At 46.6% G+C, this 20,440-nt stretch overlaps 1 protein-coding gene across 1 annotated transcript in view; it reads right to left on the reverse strand.

Moving 5' to 3' along the window:
• Positions 1-14,336: 14,336 nt before the first annotated feature.
• Positions 14,337-20,440, reverse strand: part of r3hcc1l (R3H domain and coiled-coil containing 1-like) — a 186,153-nt gene continuing 180,049 nt past the window's right edge. Inside the window, exon 7 of the mRNA XM_052027675.1 lies at positions 14,337-17,608. Coding sequence (XP_051883635.1) covers positions 17,556-17,608 — 53 coding nt within the window. The 3' untranslated portion in view covers positions 14,337-17,555. The remainder of the gene's footprint in view (positions 17,609-20,440) is intronic.

A 20,440-nucleotide genomic window follows, 5' to 3' on the forward strand; every position in this document is an offset into this window, starting at 1 on the left:
GCCTCTTTCCCAGGGTACCAATGTTCAATACAAGAGGGCATGGCTTTAAGGTAATGGGTGGGAGGTTCAAGGGAGATATCAGAGGGAAGTTTTTCACCCAGAGAGTGGTTGGTGCATGGATTGCGCTGCCTGGGGTGGTGGTGGAGGCTGATACGTTGGTCAAGTTCAAGAGATTGTTAGATAAGCATATGGAGGAATTTAAGATAGAGGGATGTGTGGGAGGAAGGGGTTAGATAGTCTTAGGAGTGGTTTGAAGGTCGGCACAACATGGTGGGCCGAAGGGCCTGTATTGTGCTGTATTGTTCTATGGTTCTATGGTTCTATGGAAGGGCCTGTTTCTATGCTGTATGACTCAACCCCCCCCCCCACCCCCCACCAAGTTCTGGGGAAGGGTCCCTGACCCAAACTGTTCACTGGTTTCTCCCTCCAGGAATGCTGCTTGACTGGTTGAGCTCTTCCAGTTTTACTGTTTCAGTTTCCAGATGGCCCTTCCTCTTTGTCCTGAAGTTGCCCAATGGGAATTGTTCAGTAACTTGCTTTGATCATCTTCAGGCATACTTGTGGAAGCTGGATACACAAACCAACGTCAGATGTGGCCATCACTGTCATCAATTTCAGATTCCACTTTGAGATTCTTTCCTGCTTTTGTTTTCGGATTCCTACCGTCTGGTCCACAGTTTTTTCCTCTTGTTTTTCGTCAGAATTTTTCAATAGTCAATTGAGATCATCTTTGGACACCTGCCAGTACTATTTCAACTCCTGTCATGGAGAAAAACACTGGTTCCTGAGATGGACTCTCTCTCCATCTTGTCTCCTTATGCAACGACTTAAATCCACGAGTTCCTCAGTCTTCATTCTGATTAATCTTATAAACAATATTCAGATCTTTTGTCGGGATACAGAAATCCAGATTCTGAGGACTGATTGTAAATTTCCAATGCAACCATCTGCTGGAGGAACTCAGTGGGTCGAGCAGTATCTGTGGGGGGAGAGGAATCAGCGGGTCGAGCAGTATCTGTGGGGGGAGAGGAATTCTCCAGATGTTGAGGACCTGATGCAAGGTTTCGACCCAAAACATTGACAATTCCACCCCCCCCCCCCACAGATGACCCCCAGATCGTGTGTTGCTCCAGATTCCAGTATCTGCAGTCTCTGGAGTCTCCATTGTAACTTCTGCTCACAGATGCTGTTTTATGAATTACAACTGACTTGTAACTGGTGCAAAATGTTGTGATTCCTATTCCAGCTGTGAAGCTCGAAACCCCATCGCTGAACTCAGCCCCCTTGTTTCTCCAGATCTCGTCAACAACCACAAAGAACAGATTGGTTGCTCTGAGATCATTGCTCACACCACGTACAGCGGAGAACTGCTGAGCACTTAGAGCAACGTGAGCTGCTCAGAGCCTGATGGCATCAAGCCTTTTATGATGCACACACCAATCTAGAGGCTACTTTAAATCAGCATCACATAAATATTTATAGACCCTCTAAAGGGGGTAATCATGTCCTTTATTAATCCTTCATTCCTTCAGCGCCATTCACAAATGCTACAAGGCAGTGAAGTTATTCTTCAGCTTAAACAGTAAGCCTTCCATAAACAGTTGGCACAGTTGGGCCAGAGGTGTGGTGTGGCCAATGCTTGTTAGACCGGTGATGAGGCTGGGCTGGACCAGTGTTAACCTTAACCAGTCTCTGAGACGAGTGCACCAGGGAATGGCAATGCTGGTGTTATGTAAGGGTTTAGCATCCAGAACCTTGGGCGGGTGAATCAGCCACGGAGGATGAATCCACACCATGGTAAGTGGGGAACTGAAATTTGAGTAAATAGAGAGTCACAGAGTCACAGAGCACAAGAACATTGAGTCCGCACTGACCATCAACTACCCATTTACACTAATCCTAGCCTAATTGCAATTTATTCTCCCCTCATTCCCATCAGCTCTCCCCAGATTCTACCCCTCACCTCACCCACACACTAGGAAGAAATTTACAGCAGCCAATTAGCCCACCGACCGCCGCAAGTCTTCGGGAATGTGGGAGGAAACGGGAGCACCCGGGGGAAACCCACGTGGTCACAGGGATATCATTGGGGTGAGGATTGAACCTGGGTCACTGGAGTGGTGAGATGGAGGCTGTACCAGCTGTGTCACTGTGCTGCCCAATGAACCTGGGATCTCGGGGACAATGATGGTGAATGTACCAGGTTGTTGTAAACGCCCATTGGGGTGAATGCAGATTCACCAACTCTTAATGCTCTCCTTAGTTCAGGACCAGTTACAAAGTCATAGAGTAACACAACATGGAAACTGGCCCAACTGGTCCATGCCAACCAAGTTGCCCACCTGAACTAGTCCCATTTCCCTGTGTTTGGCCCATGTCCCTCTAAACCAACACTGGCACATCTCAAGGATGTGTGCTTAGCCCACTGCTCTACTCTCTCTACACTCATGACTGTGTGGCCAGGCACAGCTCAAACACCATCTATAAATTCGCCAATGACACCACTGTTGTTGGCAGAATCTCAGATGGCGACGAGGAGGTGTACAGGAGTGAGATAGATCAGCTGGTTGAGTGGTGTCGCAACAACAACCTCGCACTCAATGTCAGCAAGACCGAGGAACTGATTGTGGACTTCAGGAAGGGGAAGTCAGGAGAACACAAACCAGTCCTCACTGAGGGGTCAGCGGTGGAAAGGGTGAGCTCTATTTCATGAGGAGTTTGAGGAGATTTGGTACGTCACCAAAGACTCTTACAAATTTCTACAGATGCATGGTGGAGAGCATTCTGACCAGTTGCATCACCGCCTGGTATGGAGGCTCCAATGTGCAGGATTCAAAGAGGCTGCAGAGGGTTGTAGACTCAGCCAGCTCCATCACGGGCACAACCCTCCCCGCCATCAAGGACATCTTCAAGAGGTGGTGCCTCAAGAAGGCAGCATCCATCACTGGGACCCTCACCATCCGGGACATGGGGAAATGATGCATTTCACTGTGTGTTTCAATGTGCATGTGACTAATAAAGATATCTTATCTTACCATCGGGGAGGAGGTACAGGAGCCTGAAGACCCACACTCAATGTTTCAGGAACAGCTTCTTCCCCTCCGCCATCAGATTTCTGAACGGTCCATGAACATATGAACACTACCTCGTTAATCCTTTTTTTGCACTATTTATTTATTTATTTTTGTAATTTACAGTAATTCAATGTCTTTGCACTGTACTGCTGCTGTAAAACAACAAATTTCATGTCATCTACGTCAGTGATAATAAACCTGATTCTGATTCTGAACATTTCCTATCCATGGACCTGTCCGAGTGTCTTTCTAATGTCGTAATTGTACCCAACTCTACCACTTCCTCTGGCAGCTCGTTCCATGTACCCACCACCCTCTGCGTGAAAAACTTGCCCTTAAATCTTCTCTCACCTTAAATCTATGCCCTCTAGTTTTAGTCTCTCCAACCCTGTGAGCAGCCACTAGCAAGACTATGCCCCTCATGAATTTATAAACCTCAGTAAGTTCACTGATCAGGGTGAAGGATTAGAGTTGAAGGGTCAATCCCAACGATATCTATGGACTGCCAATGAACAGATTAAAAACATGGGGCGGCACGGTAGTGTAGCGGTTAGCGCGACACTATTACAGCGCCAGCGATCGGGGTTCGATTCCCGTCGCTGTCTGTAAGGCGTTTGTACGTTCTCCTGTGTCTGCGTGGGTTTCCTCCGGGTGCTCTGGTTTCCTCCCACATTGCAAAGATGTACGGGTAGGTTAACTTGGGTTTAAAATGGGCGGCGCGGACTCGTTGGGCCAGAAGGGTCTGTTACCATGCTGTAAATAAAAATTAAATTTTTTTTTAATTTTAATTAAATTTAATTAAAAATTTAATTAATTTAATATTCAAGCATTTTCTCCCAAATGCCAGCCAATCACAACAGTGCTGCCAACTGGGCTCTGAGTTATCCCAGCAGTTCTGGCTCTTGCTGAATCAGGGAAGCAGGAGGAGGAACACCTTTCAGACCATGAAGTCTGAAACAATTAAGAGGAAAATATAAAAATTCAGAATCAGAATCAGATTTATTATCACCGACTTAGATGATGTGAAATGTGTTGTTTTGCGGCAGCAGTACAGTGCAAGACATAAAATTAGTGCAAATTACAAATATAAATAAATAGTGCAAGACAAAGGAATAATGGGGTAGTGTTCATAGGTTCATGGACCATTCAGAAATCTGACAGCGGAGGGGAAGCTGTTCCTGAATCATTGAGTGTGGGTCTTCAGGCTCCTGTACCTCCTCCCCGATGGTAGTAACGAGAAGAGGGCGTGTCCCAGGTGGTGAGGGTTGTTAGTCCTCAGGGGTCTACACACCAGGAAGGAATGAACAGAAGTGAGCCAAGGTGCTGAGGGGTGTTGATGGAGCTGATGCAGAGAGAACGTCTCTGCTTGTGGGGAAGAGGGTAACCAGAGGCCGCCAGTGTCAGAGGGTCAGGAAGAAATCAGACATGGAATTCTGGGGAACCTCCTTTCCCCAGAGAGCAGTGAGAACGTGGAGCTCCCTCCCACAGGGAGGGGTGGGGGTGGAGAGTGTCGATGTATTTAAGAAGAGGTTGGATAAGTTGATGGGCCAAAAGGGAATGGAGGGTGAGGAAAGGAGGCTCAAATGGAGGATAACTGCTGGCACGGACTGGTTGGGCCAAATGGCCTGTTTTCTGCAGTAGATCCCATGTAATACTGTGTAAAGTACTTTATAGCTTGAATTACGATTGAAAAGGCAATGCACGTCACATGTACTGTTACTAAAGATTGAACAGGGAGACCAGACACCAAGTGTCTGTTTTTTACAATAGCAAGCACAGCTCACTATTATAGTAGACTTCTCCGTGACATTCACATCCTTGAAAATGTTCTTTTTTAAAAATCTAGAGTGGAAAAAGTAGCAGTTTGAAAGTTGCCTGCTAAATAAAGTGCTGAAGGATTTCTTTATTCTCAGGGGCTCCCAGCAGGCGCACTGAGAGGGGTGGAGAGCAGCTGTTTTTCTGGATCAAGGATTACTTATGTACTCAGAACACATCACTCCGTGCATCTGTGTGGAAAGTCCCGGCCAGAATCGAGTGTTGGTTCATTCTTACACATAACCCTGCTTCAAATATTCCTCATGGAGTTCTGGGCATTGAGGGGAAGGGGAAGTGGGTTTCTCCAGCACAGGCAACGCCAGGGGACCTCGGGATGGGCATTAATGATGGCCTTGCTGAGGAATAAATACAAATGATATTCTCAGCTGACTGTCCACTGTAGCTGCTGTGGTCCATGTGATAAGGGCATTCCTCAGGGCTGTTGTGTTGGGAGTTCCAGGATTGAAACAGGCAACAACGAAGGAATGGCAGATATGGATTCGAGTCTGTGGCTTGGAAAGGAACTCAGAGACGGTGCTGGTCCCACACCCCTGACGCCCTTATCCCCTGAGGTTGCGTGATTGGCAGGCTCTGCCAAGGCAGCCCGGAAGAAGTTGGAGAGGCTCAGCAACTCTTTGTTGCCAGACCCCTACTGAGGGAAGAGGAACTGGGGAAGGTGGATCAAGGACTGCTGTCCAAAGCCATTGGCAGGGCAGGCCAGGAGCAGCAGGAAGCTGCATCTTCAGGGATCCCCAGGGAAAGACCTGGTTAAATTGGAAAGAGTGCAGAGAAGACTTACGAGGATGTTGCCAGGACTCGAGGGCCTGAGTTACAGGGAGAGGTTGGCCAGGCTGTGTCTTTATTCCTTGGAACATAGGAGAACAAGGGGGCGACCTTATAGAGGTGTTTAAAATTATGAGAGGCATAGATAAGGTGGACAGTAACAGTCTTTTCCCCAGGGTAGGGGAGTCCAAACCTAGGGGGCATAGATTTAGGGTGAGAAAGGAAGGATTTAAAAGGGACCTGAGGGGCAAGTTCTTCACACAGAGGGTGGTGAGTGTATGGAACGAGCTGCCAGAGGAAGTGGGTGAGGTGGGTACAACAGGATCATTTAAGAAGCACTTGGATGGGTAGATGCAGGGGCGGGGCCTGGAGGGATATGGGCCAAATGCAGGAAATTTGGACTAGTTGGGTGGGCAACATTGGCATGGACTGGTTGGGCCGAAGGGCCTGTCTCCATGCTGTATTGCTCTATGGCTCTATACCCAAAACTCCAAGGGCAATTATTGGCCATAAAAGATGTTGACTATCCCAAGGTTACAACAGGTGCCATAGAAACACCAGTTGTTATTTTTGAACCCACTGGGGAGAGAAAACTGCCCAGGAAACAAGGTTTTCCAGTGGGTGGGTTTTTCCCTCTCACTCTCCCTATCCAACCCCAAAGAAATCTCAAAGAACTTGCATTGCTTTGGAGCCTTTCACATCCCTTCAATGATGCCTCAAAGCTCTTCACACCAATTAAGTTCTTCTGAAGTGTAGCCACTGCTGTCCTGTAGGAAACCCTTCCAGTATCTACAAGGCAGAGGAGTGAAAACTTCCCTCCTGCCTGGATAAGTGCAGCTCCAGTAACACTCAAGAAGTTCGACACTATCCAGGAAACAGACCTGTTAATGGGCAATGAATCAACCACTCAAACCATCCATCCCCTGTATTGTAGCTGCAGAACCATCCACAAAATGCACTGTGGTTACCTGCCTTTGATACTCCAACACCAATCCCAAACCTGTGACCTCCACCACCAAGGAGAACAAGGGGAGGCTCATACCACTGCCTGCAGGGTCCCGTCCAAGTCACGTACCACCCTGACTTGGAAATATATGACTGTTCCTTCACTGGGTCTAAATCCTGGAACTCCCTCCCTGACACCTTCACCAGAGGGACTGCAGCGGTTCAAGAAGGCAGCTCACCACCACCTTCTCAAGGGCAGCTAGGGATGGGCAGTAACTGCTGGCCTTGTCGGTAATGCCCATATTCCAAATGTGAATAAATAACAAAAGCGCAGAGGCCAAGGTCTCCCACAAATGACATACAATAATGAGCAGATATCAGTTTGTGTTAGAAGTTGAGGGACAAACATTGGCTCCAGAACACCAGGAAGAACTCTCCTGCTCCTCTTCAAAACAGTGCTATGTGATCCCACCCAAAGGCCAACACTCACATTCACAGGGGCTCAGCCTAACACCTGATCGGTAATGTGGAGCCTCTGATGCACAGCAGGGCATCAGGATGCAACAAATGGCAGTCTCGATATTTGTCCTCATGCCCAGGTTTAATATTGGTATTGGCATTGGTTTATTATTGACACATGCACCGAGGTACAGTGAAAAGCTTTTGTTTGCGTGCCATCCAGACATTCCGTACATCAGAAAGTAAAAAGGAAACAGAATGCAGAATGTAGTGTCACAGCTACAGAGAAAGTGCACTGCAGGTAGACAATAAGGTGCAAGGCCATGACTAGATAGATTGGGAGATCAAGAGTTCATCTTTATCCGTTCAAGAGTCTGATAACAGCGGGATAGAAGCTGTCCTTGAGCCTAGTGGTACGTGTTCTCAAGCTTCTGTATCTTCTGCCCAATGGGAGAGGGGAGAAGAGGGAGTGACCTGGGTGAGAGAGGCCCTTGATTATGTCGGTTGCTTTCCCGAGGCAGCGGGAAGTGTAGACAGAGTCAGTGGAGGGGAAGCTGGTTTGCGTGACGGACTGGGCTGTGTCCACAACTCTCTGCAGTCTCTTGTGGCCTTGGGCAGAGCAGTTGCCAGGAATTAAATCCACAGTCCTCTGACTCAGAGGCAACGGTGCAATCCACTGAAGCATGTATAACAGATTCTAATCACTTTTTGAGATTCACAGGTGGAACTACAACGTGATTCACAACTGTATTATTTATAGCGGTCTGCTGTATGTAGTTAACTAAATATATCCTCGGTTTGCCTGGCTGATCCCAGTGGTAGAACCAATTACATGCTACAGATAAACTCTGCCACAAAAGCAACAAGAGGATACCTGACCACAAGACCTTGGACCGAGCCAGCCCTATGATTTCACCCCCACAAAAAAATCTGATCTCAGCGTGCGGCCACCTCTTCAGTTGGCCTAATGTTCTGCCCTTGTTTGCCCTCTTATTCCAGCTGATGATCAACCTTGCCAGCACTGGCATTAGGAAAGGGGATTACAGGACGAGGACCCTCGACCCTGAGGATGCGATACATTTTAATGTTGGCTCCATGCTTGTTTTGGCAGGGAAGAGGCTGAAACTTGTGTTGGAGCCATCAGGATGTCCACATTCAATTCCAGCACATAGGAATGCAAGAGGCTGCAGAGAGTCCTGGACCATCAGGGGCACAGCCTCCCCACCACTGACAGCATCTACAGGAGGCGTTGCCTCAAGAAGGCAGCATCTGTCAACAAAGATCCCCACCATCCGGGCCATGCCTTCTTCTCACAGCTCCCATCGGGCAGGAGGTACAGAAGCCTGAAGTCCCACACCACCAGGTTCAGGAACAGCTAATTCCCTTCAACCATCAGGTTCTTGAACCAACCTGCACAACCCTAACCCTACCTCAGCAACGGAACACCACGCACCACCTCTTGCACTGCCGTGGACTTGTTCATGATTGTGTCTTTGTTTTTTGTACGAGGTCTTATGTTTGCATAATATTTTTCTCTGTCTTTACTGTCTTGTATAATTTATGCATAATTGATGTATAAATTATGTTGTCTGCACCTACATGCTGCTGCAAGTTTTTCATTGCACCTGTTCCTCACTGTACTTGTGCACATGGCAATAAACTGGACGACTTCAATCTGAGTAATATACCAAGCAGAAGTGAAACGGGTCAGGGGGGCAGGGGAAACCAAGGATGACTGCAATCTGGCCCCTTGTCATGACGGCTGGTGGGGCACCAGAATATTAAGAAAGACATGCATTTCTATAGTACCTTTCACAACCTCAGGGCATCCCAGAGCTCTTTACAGTCAATTAAGTCATTGCCAGCAATTAGTGCTCAATAGATATTGACCAGGTAATCTGTTTCAGTGATGTTGATTGACAGGAAAGGATTCACCAGTGCACTGGGGAGAACTTCCCTGCTCTTTGTTGAAGTGGTCTTATGGGATCAAATGAGAGTAGAAGGGTTTGGTGCAACCTTCAATACTGCACTGGGATATTCTGCCTCGATTTTCTGTGAAGAGTGTGATGTAGGAATTGAACCCACACCCTCTGGCTCAGGCTAAGCACTGCTATCATAGAGTCATAGAGAAATACAGCATGGATACAGGCCCTTCAGCCCGACGAGTCCATGCCGACCATGGTGTCCACCTATCTAGTCCCAATTTCCTGCATTCAGCCCATATCCCTCCAAACCCCACCCCTCCATGTACCTATCCAAGTGCTTCTTAAATGATACTGTTGTACCTGCCTCACCCACTTCCTCTGGCAGCTCGTTCCATATACTCACCACTCCTTGCATGAAAATGTCGCCTTTCAGGTCCCTTTTAAACCTATGCCCCCTAGTTTTGGACTTCCCTACCCTGGGGAATAGATTGGTATCATCCACCCTATCTATGCCCCTTTTATAAACCTCTATAAGATCTCCCCTCATTCTCCTACAAGGAATAAAGACCGAGCCTGGCCAATCTCTCCTTGTAACTCAGGCCCTCGAGTCCTGGCAACATCCTCGTAAATCTTCTCTGCACTCTTTCCAGTTTAACCGCGTCTTTCCTAGAACAGGGTGGCCAAAACTGTCCACAGTGCTCCAAGAGCGACCTCATCACTGACTCATATATCAACATCCCTCTGTAATCTACCATAACCTTCTTCACTATCAACAACACCTCCTAGTTTTGTGTCATCCACAAACTTACTGATCAAGCCTTGTGCGACCATTTTTATAATTCAAACCCTTGCCCTATTCAGGGGTTGGTGCAAGTGAGCTGGCTACTGTTGGTTCCAAAGCAGCCAGCATGGTCCATGTGGACATCATGGACTCTTGATGTACACCAAAAGGGTACGATTTCCCCAAACCAGCAGCAGCTTTAGTCTGCCTAGTGTGCAGCAGGTAGTGCTGCTGCCTCCAGCAACCAAAGCTCCATCCTGACCTTGGGTGCTGTCTGTGTGGAGTTTGCACGTTCTCCCTGTGACTGCGTGGGTTTCCCAGGGTGCTCCGGTTTCCTCCCACATCTCAGTGGTTGGTGGGCTAATTGACTGCTGTAAAATGACCCCTGGTGTCGGTGAGTGGTAATAAAGGTATCAACAGGGATTTGTGAGAGAGAGAGAGCGAGAGAGAGAGAGCGAGAGAGAGAGAGAGAGAGAGCGAGAGAGAGAGAGAGAGAGAGAGTCACTAGGAAATAAGAGGGGAATGTGATTGATGGGATTACTCCACTGACACAATGTGAGATATTAGCTAAGAATGCAAGCCCTTGTCATAATGGCAGAGGTCAGGGACCATTTCCTTCAAATAACTACCAATCTCTTTCGGAGGCTATCCCTTTGTGGTACATGTAATCATGGCCGTATGCCTTAGTTGGTCATAAATCAACACATCAATGCAATCGCGAGAAAAGGACGCCAGTGGCTGTACTTTGTTAGCCCTTTGAGAAGATTTGTCATGTCACCAAAGACTCTTGCAAATTTCTACAGACGTACGGTGGAGAGCATTCTGACTGGTTGCATCACCGCCTGGTATGGAGGCTCCAACATACAGGATCTCAAGAGGCTGCAGAGGGTTGTAGACTCAGCCAGCTCCATCACGGGCACAACCCTCACCACCATCCAGGACATCTTCAAGAGGCGGTGCCTCAAGAAGGCGGCATCCATCACTAAGGACCCTCACCATCCGGGACATGCCCTCTTCTCATTACTACCATGGGGGAGGAGGTACAGGAGCCTGAAGACCCACACTCAACAATTCAGAAATAGCTTCTCCTCCGCCATCAGATACCTGAACAGTCCATGAACCCATAAACACTACCTCAGTTTTTTATGCACTATTTATTTATTTTGTAATCTATAGTGATTTTACGTCTTGCACTGTACTGCTGCCGCAAACCAACACATTTCACGTCATATGTCAGTGACAATAAACCTGATTCTGATTAATTCTAGTTGTTGCTTTAAGGCTGTCACCTATTTAGGGATTGTGTCGTGTGACCACTCGCTCTCAGGCTTGCATAGAAAGTTCTAGAATCAGTCTGCATTAGCCCTCCAACAAAGCACACTTTCTTGATCTCTTTGAGTTTTATGTGTACGAGTGTGGACAGTCTGCAATGGAGTGTGAGAATTTGCTGAGAATAAGGTCCTTTTCCTTGTCCTCTATAATAGATGGCACTATGTTAGCAACATTCCAACCAAGATATAATTTATTAAGTGAATCTGTAGACTAGAAAATACTGTGTCAGGGACTGAGAACTTCAATACGTTCAAAATCTCCTCCTGGCCATCGGACTTTCCTGACGCATTATGTTAAAAGCTCTTCCAAGCACACATTATGGTTCAAGCTGCACAGAACATTTCCTACTTATCATCACTGCAAATTACTTCCATTGAAATATATTAATTTTTAAATCAGTAAAGTTAACTCCTGCAATCATCATCTACTTTCTGGAGACTCCAGAGACTGCAGATGCTGGAATCTGGAGCAACACACAATCTGCTGGAGGAACTCAGTGAGTCGGGCAGCAACTGTGGGGGGAAATGGACAGTCAACACTTTGGGTCAAGACCCTCCATCTGGACTGAAAGATAGAGGGGAGAGAGCCAATAGGTGATGGAAGGGGTGGGGCATTGAGCAGGCAAGCGACAGGTGGATCTAGGTGAGGTGGTGATAGGCAGACGGAGGATGGGAGAGTGGAGATAGGGACAGAGGCCGGGAGGTGACAGGTGGAGGTGACAGAGGGCTGCAGAGAATGGAGTCTGATGGGAGAAGGTGGAGCATGGAATCAAGTGTGAGGTGGGGAGGGCAGATGGGAACAGTGGGGAGAGGGGAACCAGTGGGGGGGGTGTGTGGGTGACGGGCAGATGGAGAGGGTGGAGGAGGGGAAAGGAACAGGTGATGGGGTCTGGGGTGGGTGTAGGGGGAACTGGGTAGATCAGGAGGAGAGAGGGGGAGCGGGTTACCTGGAATTGGAATCATCTCCAGTCTGCTAGGTGAGGTGAAGACTGCATTGTTCTTCAGCAGCTGACGGTGTGAGGGGTCTCTGGCTGGGAGGTATGCTGCAGTGGTGTCAAGAGTCAGGAAGTGTGCACACAACAGCAGCTGGTATTGGCATGAAACAGTCGAGGGATGTTACAGGGTGTTAGCAAGCAAACTGGCACTGAGCCAAGTACAGAGAGATTGGGATTGGTGACCTAGAGGTTGGTCAAAGAGCTAGGTTTCATCAGAGAAACAAGGGGCGTGGATGGGTTTGGGGAGATGTCAGCTGGTGGGGTGTTTTCAACACTGATTCTGCTTCTCCAAGTTTGTACAGGCTGAAACATTTTGTAATGTGTATTCCACTGTGGAAGCTGATCCTGTACATTGTAATTTGCTGTACAGGGAGGACTACCTCGAGATCCCTGTGACCGTCAGGCTCCGTAAATCAATGATCCTTTTACTGAGGCTGTCCCTCAGCATCAAGGAGCACTTGTTTCCATCCCGGTTCTGAGGTTACTGATGAGGTCAGTGTAGCAGCCAGACTCCACCACAGGTGAGGGAGGTCTGGGCAAGGTGTTAAGCTCCTTCTGCTGATTATGCCAGGCTTTTGTGGTTCTCAGTGCTGTCCAAGATGCTCCATCTGAACTGAGAGTCATCACCCAGGGATCTGCAGGCATTGGTGGGGGGGGTGTTGCATTTTTCATTGAGGCCTAGAATACATCCTGGAATCTTTTCCTCTGTCCACCCGGAAGCCTCTCCCCATGACAGAGCTTGGAAATAGAGAATCTCTTTGGTCAGGTACACCCAAATGTAATTAGGGCCTTAGTGTTGGGGCGGCATGGTAATGTAGTGGTTAGCGCGATGCTATTACAGCACCAGCGATCGGGGTTTGATTCCCGTCGCTGTCTGTAAGGAGTTTGTACGTTCTCCCGTGTCTGCGTGGGTTTCCTCCGGGTGCTCCGGTTTCCTCCCACATTGCAAAGACGTACGGGTAGGTTAATTTGGTTTTAAAATGGGCAGCGTGGACTCGTTGGGCCGGAAGGGCCTGTGACCACGATGTAAATAAAATTAAAAAAAAATTTAACATTGGCCTGGGAACCAATCATCATGTTCTACAGCACCGCACAGTAATCCTGGTCAGCTCTTGCTTCAGAGCTCGGTGGGGTGTGGGAAAATCTCCCCGTAGAGTCTTGCTGGGAATATCAGTCTGGGGATTGCCAAAAGTATGTGAAGGTACATTGGACACTTGGATTGTGATGCCGAAAGGAAGGTTGAAACCCGCAATAAGCAGGATCTTGGAGAAGTGTGCATTACTCTGCAACAGGTTTCTATGAACTGTACAAGCAGGGCAGGTGACTGACCTGGAGCGGGAGAGTCTAAAATTGACCCCCCCATTACAAGAACATGCTTTGTTACATTTGCTGATCAAAATATTCTCAGTTCTGCCAGTCAAATTTTCATCGGCAGTTGTTCACACCCTCAGACGTTGTCAGGTTAAAATAGGTGCGAATATTGCAGTGTGGCTCAGTGCCGCTGTTAGTGGAGCCACTGACTCAACAGCTCCAGAGACCCGGCACTGTCTGTGTGGAGTTTGCACGTTCTCCCTGTGACTGCGTGGTTTTCCCCGGGTGCTCCGGTTACCTCCCACATCCCAAAGACGTGCGGGTCGGTAGGTTAATTGGCCGCTGTAAATTGCCTGCAGTGTGTGGGTGTCGTTGATGGGAATGTGGGGAGAATGGGATCAATGCAGGATTAGTGTAAATGGGTAATTGATAACTGTGGACTGGGGTGTTGCTTGGCCTGTTTCCGTGCTGTATGACTCTAAGGCAGTGATGGGGGGAGTGGGAGTTCTAATATACAAGTAGCCAGGATGTCTTCTGATTCTTTTGTAGCACCTCACATCTATGTCAGAATGTTCGAGCAGGGAGATGTTTCTCGATCCTGCATTTCTAAGCATCACATGACGACTTGACATCAAAGGAGGAGATTTTGGACTTTGGTGGGAGAGACATAGAGCTTCTTTAAAACAGTTGGGAGCCTGTCAGTGGAGAAGTTCATAGGACAGTGAACAAATACAGAGGCCAAGCTCATGTCTGCAAGAAACCAACTTGGACAGTCTGTGGAACCACAATAGTGATGATTTTTTGGTGTATTGAATGAAACTTTGCAGTTTGACAAACGCATTTGGGCCTGATCTACAAGTACATTTAATCACGTTTAAAGAACATTCCTTACACATATCCAGGGATGCCTGTGGTTTAGAGAAACTTGTATTTATTTAAAAATGTAAGGTTTGCAAAGTTACAGACCCCGACTGTACCTCATCCTGTCTCAGAATAAAACCCCTATAAAATCCAGCATGATATTTTGCACCAGCCCGTCTCTCACAATGAGTAGGTCCAATAATTAGCTTGAAATAAGAGGCAGTAGAAGTGCACTGATTTTCAGCTCTGGGCACAGGTCGTGGTGTGATGATGGTTTCTTTGGAGATTTTTGTAATGTTAACTTTGGCAGTGTCTTCAAGGCTCTGGTACCCGTGTAGCCAAGGCACAGTCCATAAATCCTCAATACACAGAAATTTCAGGAAGATCCTGGACAAAAGTCCATGGTAGCTGCACACAAAAAGTCACCTCTCTCCGGCGCCATCTTTGGAAGGTCCTTTTGTCGGGGTGATCAGCTGACCCAAGGTAGTGGGGAAAAGACTTCTCATTGAGCTTGGTTTGGGGATTCAAACTTCATAAAATCAAAAGCATTGCTTTATTTGTTGTTTCACCATTTGCTTTTTCTTTGAAAAAAGGACAAAGTATTTACAGCGGTTTCATTTAAAACTAAAAAAATATGGTTTACACATCTCTCCAATATTTGAACAGATTTCAGCTCCCAGCCACCTCAAGGCTGTCAGTGGCAATTTCATTTACAATTTCATTGGCTCCAGAGCTAAATAAATTAATATCATGTTTAAATGTTACATTTCTTTAAAACTGTAAATCTGGCCAAATTGCTCAGAATGGCAAGTTGTCTAAATGGGCTCATGTTAGAAAACACTCAGGTCACTGCAAATGAAAGGAAATCAGACAGAACTCTAAACAAAGAATGGAACTATGGAAGTGACAAGTTACACCGAGAGGTGACTGAAGCCAGATCAAAAGGCTTTGAAAAAGATACGGGAGAATGGAGCGTTCTAAAACAACATGTTTGATTTGACTTGCATTCTGATGCAAATGAACAGCCCAGATTTTTACAATCAGTGGCTGGGAATTTATCTTACAGACCAGTTACCTCACACTGAGATTGAGTGCTGAGCTGGCATTACATTTAAGGCTATAAATATACAACTCTCTTTGGCCACTGACATCTCTCAACACGCCGTGACCCAAACCCTTGGTCCTTGGCTTGGGGTAAAACGCAATGAATCGCAGAAGAAAGATGTTGACGTAAAAAGAATTCTACTTAAATTGGACTTATTCAGTCACAGTAAAAAAGTACCTGTGAGATTGTGAGACAAGTTCAACACATTAATGCCAGCGGGATGTGATTCTGGTTCTGTAGGTTACTTTAATGGTTAGGGGGACGGTTAGGGTTAATGGTTGGGGAGATGACATCGAATAGGACAACCTGGCTGAATAGTGCTGGCTGAAAGTGGAGTTCAGCTAGTCAAAGAGTTCAGGTGAAAGTAGTCAGAAAGAGTTTGACTTCCTCTGACAGTCCACCGGTTAAACACACTCGGCTACTATTCCTGTTGTGTGTTGTTGTAACTCGAGACTTTAACCCAAAGTTAAAGCCCCTGATTTGAAGCACGAGCAGTGAGGACGAGTCTGAAAATCAAATAACGCCCTTGAAACCACTTCACATTCCTCATCACATTGCTCAGTACTTTATATAACTCCACACTCTCTGGAGGGTAATGGGAGCTGGAGACAGACAATGGGAACCCCATATCTCATTCATGTGCTCACTATAATAATGTGTGATGATAGTTTAACTTGGATATTAACTAGTTTAAAGTAAATACCTCTGTTAAAAAGTAAGTGGGCAGATTTGGAACATTCACTGGAACTTGAGTGTGATTACAGCATTTCCAGATTACTATGCTTTAAACCAAACAATGAACTGCTGTAGTTCCCAAAAGCAGCCTCACTCTTTACGACACCCCCCGACTCTGAAATAAAGCACTAACTTGCAGGTTAAAGATGATGTGAGGTGGGTATCATTTCAAAGACAGACTTGTGGCCACATACAATCAGACAAACTGGCTTTGAAACATGAAACCTTAAACTACTGCCTGAAAGCCTGTTAAAGAATGTTGGCAGTGGGAATATTCAAAGACAATAATGATTAACACAAGATCACCTCTGTCAGAAAAACAAAAAAAACTGCAGATGCTGAAAATCTAAAATAAAAACAGAAAATGCTAGAAAGAGAAACAAAGAACACTTCAGGTTGAAAACCCTTGTTAAAACTGAGAAGGAGACAAAAGAAGCTTGTTCAAGCTGCAGGGAGGGTGGGAATTTCCCCTGGGAGTGGAGGATGTGCTCAGCCTGACCTGCCAAGCACGTCCTCCTGCTCTGCATTTTGCAACTCCTACATTCCTTTGTCTATGTTCTCTCTCTAACTGCTCCCATCCACTCATTGACCAGATATCCTTGTTTACAGCTTATCCTTGTTTACAGCTTATCCACACGGTCACCCAGGTTCTACTCCATCAGAGACATCCCCCACCCCACCCGTCACAAGCTGCATTTGTCTCCTTTTCAGTTCTGACGAAAAGTTAACTCTGTTTCTCTTCCACCACTCACCGCCTGATCTGCTGAGTATTTCCAGCACTTTCTGTTTGTGTTTTACATCTCAGACAGGAGCCCAGAGGGGGGGGAAAAGAAACCACACACTAGCAAAGGCTGTTAAAAATGGAACAAACACTTGGAATACTGACGTGCTCCCTCGTTCCCCCATAAATGAATGCTCTGCGGAAGCAAAGGTTGCAGACGGTAGCCACAACATAAGGCAGCAAGACAGGGCCAGTGTTCCAGGACTGCTGGGAGCAGGGCCAGTTATCCATGCATTCAGAAGCAGATTATGATCTGGACTTCCAACTGGTCCTTAAATAATTCCAGTTAATTGATACAAAAATCTGTGAGTGTAATTGTTGTTTAAGGTACACAGGAAACAAATGGAGTTTGTTGTTAGCTGGAATCCAAATTTTAAACATCCACAACTGCCACTACATAAATTATTGAAACAAGAACACCCCTGGATTAAATTAAATCTTAAACACATGGCAGTTCAGTAACTCCCTCAACTGATCATGCTTTGTAACCTTGTTTTGTATAACACACAGAGCCTCCTCATGGGTAAAATGAGGTGTGCATGATTCCATCCAATCCCCCGTAACCCCCAACCGGTGGTACAGACTGAGGCTGTGTGGAGTGGGTGCTTGCCTTTTTTCTTGCTGCTGTCTTTGGTGTGCGGATTTGTTCTCAGGCTAATGTCCTTCCCAGGCAGCCTCTACTTGCTGTGCTGCAAGCAGCTTTTGCTCTGCAAATAAAAAGAAGAAATTGATTTAAGTAACTTCACACTGAACTAAGCAGCCATTCAGCCCATCATTCATGGGCTGGCTCTTTGTAAAGAGTAGTCCCATCAGTTCCACTTCCAGCTCTTTCCCTTCAGTGCTCCTTTTCAAGCAGTTACCCAACTCCCCTTGAATGTTGCTGTTTAATCAGCCTTGCAGTGCAATCTGGTTGACAAGTTGCTGCATGAAAATATTCTTCCCATCTCCCTGGAATTTGCCGATGAACTTAACTCGGTGCCCTCTGGCTGTGGACCCTCATGCCAATAGAACTAGTTCCTCCTCCATTCCTCTTTAAACACTCACTAATTTGAGCATTCACTGACTCTCCGTCCTTAATAGAACATGGAACAGTACAGCACAGGAACAGGCCCTTCGGCCTACAGTGTCTGTGTCAACCATGATGCCAATCTTCTCAGTTCAAGGAGAATCACACCAGAATCTCCAGTCTCTCCACATCTCTCCACACTCTTTCCAAGTCTGTGACACCCTTTCTGAAGTGGGTAGTCCAAAAAGCCCTTGATTTATAAACGGTTGGAGCTAATAATGTGCCAAATAATTTGTGAACACGTTTTCTATTTTGCACTTTATCATCACCAAAAGAGGTTGTTAGAGAGTGGAACAGTAGAATATCAGTGGTCTGTATCAGTAACCCAGAAACCTGTACTCATGTTCTGAAATATGGGATCAAATCTCATCAAGGAATCTAGGAATTTTAAATTCAGTTAGATAAATAATCTGGAGTAAAATACTAGTATCAGTAGTCTTTCCCTGAACCTCTTTTTTCCTTTAAGATATTCCATGTATATCCTTGCAGGCAGGTTTGCTAGAACTAGTTTAGCAGGGGGATGGGAACCCGAGTGATAGATCAGAGGATGGGGCAGTTGGTTGATGCAGCGTGTAGAGAGACTCTGAGGAAGGATAGGGAGTTGATAGGGCAAAATTGCAGTCAGTTGGATGGGCTGAAGTGTGTCTATTTTAATGCAAGAAGTATCAGGAACAAGGGTGATGAACTTAGAGCATGGGTCAGTACATGTAACTACAATGTTGTGGCCCTTAGAGACTTGGCTGTCACAAGGGCAGAAATGGCTGCTGGATGTTCCGGGGCTTAGATGTTTCAAAAGGGAGAGGGAGCGAGCCAAAAGAGGTGGGGGAGTGGCATTGCTAATCAGGGATAGTATCACAGCTGCAGAAAGGGAAGACGTCCTGGAGGTATCGTCCACGAGTCAGTGTGGGTGGAGGTCAGAAATAGGAAGGGAGCAATCACTCTATTGGGAATATTCTATAGATCCTCCAATAGCAACAGAGACACCGAGGAACAGATTGGGAAGCAGGTTTTGGAAAGGTGCAAAATAACAGGGTTATTGTTATGGGTGACTTCAACTTCCCTAATATTGAATGGCACCTCCCTAGTGCAAAAGGTTTGGATGGGGTGGAATTTGTTAGGTGTGTCCAGGAAGGATTCCTGACACAATATGTAGATAGGCTGACCAGAGGAGAGGCCATTCTGGATCTGGTACTAGGCAATGAACCTGGTCAGGTGTCAGATCTCTTGGTGGGTGAGCATTTCAGAGACAGTGACCACAACTCCCTGACCTTTACCCTTGCCTTGGAGAGGGATAGGAGCAGATGGTATGGGAAGTATATAATTGCGGGAGGAGGAATTATGATGCTATTAGGCAGGAATTTTGGAGTATACATTGGGAGCAGATGTACTCAGGGAAATGCACAATGGAAATGTGGAGGTTGTTTAGAGATTGCTTGTCGGAGGTTCTGGATAGGTTTGTCCCACTGAGGCAGGAAAAGGATGGTAGGTTGAAGGAACTATGGTTGACAAGAGATGTAGAATATCTAGTGAAGAGGAAGAAAGAAGCCTACTTAAGGTTTAGGAAGCAAGGACCATAAAGGGCTCTAGAGAGTTACAAGGTAGTCAGGAAGGAGCTTAAGAATGGACAGGAGAGCTAGAAGGGGGCATGAGAAGTCCTTGGTGAGCAGGATCAAGGAAAACCCCAAGGCGTTCTACTTGTACGTGAAGAACAGGAGGATGACTAGGGTGAAGGTAGGACCGGTTAGGGATAGAGGAGGAGTGCCTGGAGTCAGAGAAGGTAGGGGAGGTTCTTAATGAATACTTTGCTTCAGTATTCACCTGTGAGAGAGAATCAGCGTAAAACAGGCTGATAAGCTAGAACATGTTGATGTTAAGGAGAATGTGCTGGAACTTTTGAAAAACATTAGGATAGTTAAGTCCCCGGAGCTGGACAGGATAGTATCCCAGGATACTACAGGAAGCGAGGGAAGAGATTTCTGAGCCCTTGGCAATGACCTTTGCATCCTTACTGGCCGCAGGAGTAGTACCAGATGATTGGAGGGTGGTAAATGTTATTTGTTTGTTCAAGAAAGGGAGTAGGGATAACCCTGGGAATTATAGACCAGTGAGCCTTACTTCAGTGGTGGGCAAATTATTGGAAAAGATTCTTAGGGACAGGATTTATCAGCATTTGGAGAAGCATAGTCTGATTACAGATAGTCAGCATGGCTTTGTGAGGGGGAGGTCATGCCTCATGAGCCTGACTGAATTCTTTGAGGATGTGACAAAACACATTGATGAGGGTAGAGCAGTGGATGTGGTGTCTATGGACTTTAGTAAGGCGTTTGATAAGTTTCCCCATGATAGACTTATTCAGAAGGTCGGGAGGCATGGGATCCAGGGAAACTTTGCTGTGTGGATTCAGAACTGGTTCGCCCATAGAAGACAGAGTGGTGGTAGATGGAGCATATCCTGCCTGGAGGACGGTGACCAG

This window comes from Pristis pectinata, chromosome 12, assembly GCF_009764475.1.
Source record: "Pristis pectinata isolate sPriPec2 chromosome 12, sPriPec2.1.pri, whole genome shotgun sequence".
NCBI classification, from domain to species: domain Eukaryota; kingdom Metazoa; phylum Chordata; class Chondrichthyes; order Rhinopristiformes; family Pristidae; genus Pristis; species Pristis pectinata.